General features: G+C 35.3%; 1 protein-coding gene across 1 annotated transcript in view; it reads left to right on the top strand.

Annotated features, from left to right (window-relative positions):
- The first annotated feature begins 1,568 nt into the window (after positions 1 to 1,568).
- The window catches only part of LOC141447512 (putative fatty acyl-CoA reductase CG5065), a 40,719-nt gene continuing 33,771 nt past the window's right edge, over positions 1,569 to 8,516 (top strand). Inside the window, exons 1-3 of the mRNA XM_074115149.1 lie at positions 1,569 to 1,791; positions 5,013 to 5,199; positions 6,876 to 7,124. Coding sequence (XP_073971250.1) covers positions 5,014 to 5,199; positions 6,876 to 7,124 — 435 coding nt within the window. The 5' untranslated portion in view covers positions 1,569 to 1,791; position 5,013. The remainder of the gene's footprint in view (positions 1,792 to 5,012; positions 5,200 to 6,875; positions 7,125 to 8,516) is intronic.

Genomic DNA, 8,516 nt, shown 5'->3' with positions numbered 1-8,516 from the left:
TGAAATAATTTTCTCATGAAATACAGTAATCTTGTGAGATAAATCGTTCAATGAAATTTTCTTGAATGAAATAATGCAAAAAAAAAAAAAGATCGCGAATTCATTCATTAAAATAGCTCATCCGCTCAACCGATTTCCTGATATTTCACGATTCTCTATTGTGGCACCACTTTTTCAGGCGCCGAGTTATTTCCGGTGGAAAATATGAATGGAAAATTTGCACAATTACCATATTTCACTTTCTTTTTCTCAGTAACAGTAAGAGAAAATAACAACTCTACAGTGAACATTAACGTGGGTTTCCCTTATTACGTAATAACGTAATTGACGTTCTTTTAATTTGGAATAGGATTGTTTGATTTAATGCTCTTTCGTTTGGAATAAGCAGATTTGTTGTAGGATAAAGGATAGAAAAGTTACGGCCATTTTTATGGTGAAAAACGCGAATATCGACGGAAAAGTTAAAAATGTTAAATATCTTGGACGCTATTGAGAATCGGGCCAAAGTGAAGAGAATATTTTTGGTTGCATTTGAGCTGCTGAATCACCTCCTGAAGTTTCGACCACCCTTCCGCGTACACCCTATAGATTCTTCCGATTGGGATGAAATTCTTTTAACTGGGGATTTTGGTCAGACAATTTCACATATTATACAGGTTTTGAAAACGTTTCAGTAAATTGTAAAATGGTTATAGGTTTAAGCAATTTTTTTTTGGAGAAATTGGAATAATTGTATGTCCTCAAGTTCAAGTATAACTAGTTTGAATTACTATAGAAATTACGGGATACCCGAAAAAGCGGTACTTCACAATCACAATCACTCATGTAAGGTTTCGAAATCGCTCCAGCAAATTGTTCTGTAAAAAGGTTATCGGTTTTAACCAATTTTGTGCAAAATTAGAATTTGGGCTCCAAATTATTCTTCTGATTATTATGCTGGGCTTAGACCGTGAATAGAAATAAAGTAGAACGTTAGAGGCTAACCATTTTGTTTTCACCGAAGTGGCCTTAAATTTAAAATTGATAGATTTTAATGTGTATCATGAACTGAGAAACCCAATTCGTTGAAACCGGTACTTCCGGTGGACAGATTTTGGCTGTAACTTTATTAATTTGTCTACTAAATGAGAATTTCCGGAAACACATGTCTAATAAAAGTTATACAGTGGAGTCTCGGTTATCCGTCATGACCGGGACCGGACACGTGCCGGATAGTCGAATAGACGGATAATGGAAAAAAAACAGGAAAATTTCCAGATTCTTTTGTTTAACGTGTATAAAACTTTGTACTGAGGACAGTGATGGTTAATTGGAATAGACAGATAAAAGGTTGACGGATAACCGAGATTCCGCTGTAGTTCAAAAGAAATACGTAGGAGCTGCATCTTTAAGGACTGCATAGTCCCCCCCCCCGTTCTTAATGTATGGACATAAATTGTGTGGCGTTTAAGAACTAGCAGATTCTCTTAGCAATTGTTAACGTTGTGCGGATAGTACGGACGCCCTTCCAAGGTTAACTCCAGGAGTCTCTGACCACTACGAGTCCGTCCGCCAGCTGTCAGTGGAGTGGGGTGCCGGACAGAGTTACAGTGGAACCTGTCTGTAGGGGGCTAGTATACAAATCAGCGTCTGTTAGCCGTTCAGTCTTCAATCTGTCTGTGCGTTTCAAACTCGCTTCGGTTTTGTAAAAGAAAATAAGAAAAGATAAGAATAAATATATTTCCGGTATTAAAACAGGAAATTATAATAGTTAATTCGGCTTTATTTGTTTAATTTTCTATACAGTAAAAGGTAAGACCATTTTGGAGATAATATAGTTATTTATTTCTTATTATGTCTAAAAATCTATTTGATCTGAATTGTTGTACAAAAAAATTTTCTTATAAACGAGGATATGCACTTTATTTTAAAGAAAATTTAGGAATTCTATATTTTATCAGGGGAAAATGAAAAGAAAAATCTATCAAAGATTTTGAGTGTAGTTTTCGGTCGATCAATCCTTGTTGCGGATAATTTTAATTTTTCATAAAATTACTTCAAAACATCAGTTTTTCTACTTCCTCTGATAAGAAAATGGTACTGCGATCGTGTCAAAACATCGATACTGGAGTTATCGACCGGTAAAAATCTCGACCGCATTTCTCAAACCTTTTTTGCATCGCCCTGTTTTTTTAGAAATCGTATTAGGAGCCCAATTTTTGGATTTTATAATTTACAATTATTAACAAAAAAAATTGTTTATTATATTTATCGAAACAACATGATAGTGATTATAATCGATATATTGTTCTAATAATTTCAATCATGCAAACAAAAAAAGTATTACAATCATGCCAAATTTTGTAATTTTGAATTTCTGCCGGAAATATACCATTTGCACTTCCTGGAGATGTCATTTTTAAGTTGAGCCCCTTTGTCATGTGGTCTGCAAAGCTAAGATATATTGTGGTACTGGGTTGGATTCTCGGGTCTAGGCCTTGTGCATTTTATAATTATGAGAAATTAATTTGGCGTTAGCATCACTGGCCACACAACAACTTGGTTGGACATAAAGCTAGCCCCCCGCCGCCTTACAGAATAGACATTAATTTTTGCTTAATTTTACTTTTAAATTGACTTTTCATAGTTTTGAATTTTCCTTATTAAGTAAAATGTATTATTTTTTATGTTATTAAGTATTAAGTTTGTTTTCTGAGATAAAGTCGTGTGAGACAATCTCGGCAGGATCAACCAATCAGGTGCCGTCAGAAAGAGTTGGATAGCTAAATATACTTTACTATATCTATATATATAAAAATGAATGTGTGTCTGTTTGTTTGTACTCGATAGATTCAAAAACCAAACATCCAATCGCCGTGAAAATTTGGGAAATTATTAGGTATATCCCCGGGAATGTTTTTGCAATTTTTTTTAAAAATCAGAGTTGGGGCTCTAGGTGCTCCCGAACAAATATCCCAAAAATATCAAAATAACAATTAATTAGTAATATTTGTTAAAAGTGTAACCATGAAAACCATGAAAAACAGTTTTTTGCAATTATTAATACGAGAATAAATTATACCGAAGATGGTGGAAAACCCATTAAACTAAAAGAACTCAACAATACTATTGACGTTGATAATCGTTGGGTAGTACCATATTCTCCATTACTACTAAAAACGTATAACGCACACATAAATGTTGGGTACTGCAATTCAGTGAAAGCTATAAAATATATTTGCAAATATGTGAACAAAGGAAGCGATATGGCAGTGATTGGAGTGGAAAATACAACTGCATCTAACGATGAAGTCACCCAATATCAACTGGGACGCTACATAAGTAGCAATGAGGCCGTATGGCTTATTTTATCATTTTCCATTCATGAACGATATCCAACGGTTGTTCATTTAGCAGTACTTCTTGAAAATGAATTCATTAACTGAATTTTGAAGAAATGCTACCTTTGCAAGGACACTACTGTACTCTGAAGTAGGGATAATTTTATTGTTAATTTTCATTTCGATGTATTGTATACTTTTGATCATTAATAAATTATGTTTGAGGTATCAAAACTGCCTTTTTGTTCAAACACAGCAACGTGTGAACGGGTACAGCTAGTATTTCTTATAAAAATCATTAAATAAAAAATCCAAGGGCAACAGATCGGGGAATCGAACCCACGATACCGTGACAGTTCTTAGGTTAGCGGATGGCTGCTATATGTAATGTATGCGTGTAAGTTGGTAGTAGTATACCCTACTCCTTGGAATCACATTTTTCTGCTATTTGCATACTTGGGCATCACGACAGGTTAGGTTTATATTCTGATAGTGCAACAAACAGTTCAATGTATTTAAGTTAAAAATTAATTTTAGTAATAACAGTAATTACTACAATTACACGCAAGTTTCAACAAGTGGATTATTACATTAAAAACTGTATTTATAACGTGCCTACTGTGTGTGCTGTCTGCATATTTTTTAGGCGTTTTTATAGTAATGTTGGTTTTTAAAATTTGATTTACAAAGATTTTGTATTTCTCTTTTATCTCTAATGCGAGGAAGTTTAGCGATTTCCACTTTATACCGGAAATACACGTTTGAGGTGGTAGTAGTTTGAGGTGGTAGTAGTTTGGGGTAGTAGTAGTTTGAGGTAGTTAGTACGAAAAAGTGGTTTTTACCAATTGTTAACTGTTCCTGACGCTGTTCCATATGTCTGTGCGTCTGTTTGTCTGTCTGTCTCTAAAACTTTTATATCTGCACAATATTCTTTTTCTTTTTAAGTTCCCTTCTTAGGTTTGTTTAAAATAAGATTTTTGACCCTGCGCCCACATTATCACAAAGTATCTCACTGATTGCCCTCTCATCTCAAATTCTTCTTGCTAACTCTTCTCGTCTAGTCTAGATATCGCTATGAGACTAGTAAGAAAGCTATTGACGTGAGTAAATCGCTGAAATAGGAGGGCTACCTTAAATACTTCCGACTACCTTCTGAAATTACTGTTTTTACCCATATTTTGTCACAAAATCTATTTGATTGTTGTTGTAGCAAAAAAAATGACACTTGTAAGCAAGGATGCGCCCTTCATTTTAAAGAAAATTGTGGAATTTCTTCTTGCGTAGAAAAGGAGAAAAAAAATGATCAAAGTTGCGTGTTGATCATTTTTTGAGCAGATTTTGAGCGATCATCCCTTATACAACTGAATTTAGTTTTTAAAAGATGAGGGTTCTCTTATAAGCAGAGTTTAGAATTTAAAATGATTTGTTTTTTTCTTAAAAGTGGCATTTTTATGGTGAAATGTAATACTCCAATTTTGAAAAACCCAATTTTGAAAATCGTTCACAACATTTAGCATTTCCCGTAGATCTAAACGGCAAGGAGTGCCCCTCTTTTTTTTTGTCGGGGGCAGCTCTCATTTAGTTCCTTCCGTAAACTTTAGCTCTTGCCTTCCCAGTTGACCGTCTTCCATCATAGTTTATGAATTTCTGATCAGACTATACAATAACTAATACTATTTAATTCCATAACAGGATGTCAGTTCGAGAGTGGTACAAGGGCAAAAATGTCCTACTATCCGGCGGAACTGGATTTATGGGCAAAGTGTTGGTGGAGAAGCTGTTGAGATCTTGTACGGATATTGGTACCATTTTCATCATATGCAGAAGTAAACGAGGCGTAAATCCGTCGCAAAGAATCGCAGATTTTGCTAAGTTACCAGTAAGTTGAGATAAGCTGTTTTAAAAATAATATGACCCCCCACACTAGACTTAAAAGAACAGAACTGAACAGACGCTATCGACTACTTAAAAGACTTTTAGACGATAGATCAAAACTCTTTCTGGACAACAAAAGACTAATCTATACTTCTATTTTAAAACCCACCTGGGCGTATGGAATAGAGCTGTGGGGTTCAACCAAACGCTCCAATCTTTAAAGGATTCAATCTTTACAATCCAAAATACTTCGAACTATTGTACACATCTACTTTTTATGTCTCCCAACCTGGACTATACACACTGATCTTAACATTCTTTTTGTCCCACAAGTTGCTAAAACAAGATACAGAAAACTCCACTTCAACCTGCAATCTCATATAAATCCTCTAGCTCAAAATCTTTCTTCAAGAACTCTTCCTGGCAACCCGGACAAGACGCCTTAAAAGACAGTGGCCTCGTGATCTCCTCTCAAGTGAAGAGAGCGACTAATAGCCTAATATTTTGGAGTGTTACCATTGGGTAACTTCTCCACTCGTATACCTCTGTAATTCATAGTTCTGTTATCACTGTTACTTATAGCGCCAAAGCGCTGATTGTAGCAAAAATAAACGCCAACAAAAAAAAAAAAATGTACGTCAAATGTAAGGTGTACTGGTCTCCACAATTTTATAATTCTAAAACATATATAAATACATACCTACTAGGTTTCGTTAATTTTTTATTTCATTATATTTACAAAAATATTTTACTGTTCATTAACACTTTAGAATAGATTAGAATAAGAAATGGGACGGGACCGCAGCCACAAGAGGCTTATTGTGCGTTCCCCTTTTTTGGATCTAGTAGACGAAACCTCTTCTAACTAGAAAGGTTGAGAACTTTACCTACTAGTTCTTTTTGCGCTACAATCTCCTTTGGTTTCAAAAAAATCCAAAGGTTTCATAGCGCAACCACTCGATTGCAACTCAATCGAACAACAAGAAAGACGCCGTCTCCTCCTTCTTCCTGACACAATCTGCACAACGGTCCCCGAGCTAATAAACCCCTACCTTGTGCAGATGCTTTCTCAGCCTACCGTGCCCCTGAGAATAGGCCTGTAATCAGAGTGATCTGATTTCTACCCAAACACAAAGTCTCTTTGATTCATTGCAACATTTTAAATAACTCACACACCATATGATCTCAGTGTCAGCAATGGCAGTGTAAGACAAAAAAAAACTTGCTGAAGTCCAAACAGTGACATCAATATTCACTGATGAGAAGTTTGATGTCGAAGAGATACAACTATCGTATTTCTATGCCCCAAGTAGGAGTGAAATCGTAAAAAGCGTTCTGTCATTTCCGGTCAAATGATATTCCTCTATATCGTTTATTTTATCTGTCGAACTGCGTCCCTGCCCAAACTTGGTTTCAAACTTTCATCCATCAGCAGAGGTAGTCTAATCAGTTTGGTGTAGAGAATTCGACTTCACTTATGTTTCCGTCTCACTATGCTATCACACTATCACACTATGCTTAAGTATACTGATAATATTATATACTTGTAGCGTATTGTGTGACTGAAGTGTTTAGTCCATTAAGAGAAGCTAGAAAAAAAATAACCGTTTCTCTTAATGAAACTTCCGTTTTGTTCCCCACCCCCCACGCTCGTAACTTATGCTTTCTCTTTTTTTCCAGCTTTTTGCCCCATTATTGAAGCAAAATCCAAAAGCTTTACAGAAACTAATCGCCATAGAAGGTGATATAACTGAAGAAGATTTAGGACTAAAACCGGAAGTAAAACAAAAACTACAACAAAATGTGAACATTATATTCCATGTGGCAGCCTCGTTAAAACTGGAGGCTGGATTAAAAGAGGCTGTGGATTTTAATCTGAAAGGGACTAAGAGAATGCTGGAATTAGCTCTTGGGATTAAAAATCTTGAGGTAAGCGATTATCACTATTGTTTTGTTGTTATCTTTGATAGTTTGTAGTTACTCAAATAATTGTAATCGATTTCAATAATTGTTTGCAATTAATCGATTATCATTGGATCGATTTCTTTCACAGTACCACGGTCGATTGGAAGAATTGGCCATAATGTTATTGCATAGTTTTTATTAGCTCTTGCGGAAGTAAAGCTGCATCTTATCTATGTACACCCTGATGTAAAATATTTCTACTGCAGGAAGTCTTTCGAGTTTGAAATGAAATAAAAAGCTGTTTTTGAGATCGTGACGTGACTTCCCCCCCACACCAATTCTCAAGATTTAAATTCCTTAAATTTTCTTTTGAAATGTTTATTGTTTTCTCTCTTTCACAGTATCAAATTTTCTATACGATTTATTTGATTTTTCATCGCAAGTACTCTATTTTCGGGTCTTCCGAAATCTAGAATGTTGTTTTGAGTGTGTTATATGTGTGCTAACTCGAACGTAAAAAATGGCAGGAAGTTGAAGCTATAATTATTATTCAGAACATTGGTTCCGCCCTATGGATAACACAATTTAACACGTTCCTGTGCCACGTGTACCACCGGTGGTACACGTTAAACTTGATCTACAGGCCACGTGTACCACCGGTGGTGTTCATTTTAAGACGGCTCAAATGCATTTCATGCTTAAACGGTTGATCTGAGCGAAAAAATGGTAGAGGAAAAATTTGTTGCCCGTCACCTCTAGTTTCAGAATATGTGATTTGATTTTAGATTTCTGCCCGCATACGCGGCTGACGCGCGACCAAAAGTGAGGGTTTGCAGTTGATCCCCATTTTCATATACATAGTTTTAAAAACGATAAAAAGTTATGAAAGAAACCGGAAACCGCTTTGCGATATCTTCAAAATTAAAGGTACTAGGCCATTTCAAAATCTGGTATTTATTAATCATATTACAATTTTTTAACTTGTTATCAAAGAGAAAGAAGAGCACGCGGTAGGTCATTTTTATGTATTTTTTCATCCCATTTCTACTAAAAATATTGCCAAGGCGGTAAAGCTAGTATTTTTCTTAATATCGGGAAATAAGTCGTTTTCCGAGTGATTTTTCTAATCTTAGATGTTTTCAAGCATCCATAAAATGGTTAAAAATTAATTTTACATGTGTTCCAAACCAGAAGGTTCAATAATTATTTGGTAATTTTGGAAGAGTTGCGTTTAATTACCGAAAAAAATTGGAAACCTCCTGCCACATATTTAAGTGGTCAATATCTTTCATGTAAAGGATCAAACTTATTCCTTAATTTATCAAATAATGCACTTTACTCAACTTTTGTGAAGCATGTACTGTGCCTCCTTAGATACAGAGAGCAGTTGATAACCTCCAGGCTAACCTGGCTTGC

Source organism: Rhodnius prolixus, unplaced genomic scaffold (genome assembly GCF_049639745.1).
Source record: "Rhodnius prolixus isolate KJV_2025 unplaced genomic scaffold, Rpr scaffold_7, whole genome shotgun sequence".
In the NCBI taxonomy this organism is placed as follows: Eukaryota; Metazoa; Arthropoda; class Insecta; order Hemiptera; family Reduviidae; genus Rhodnius; species Rhodnius prolixus.
This window is presented reverse-complemented; position numbering and strand designations above follow the sequence as displayed.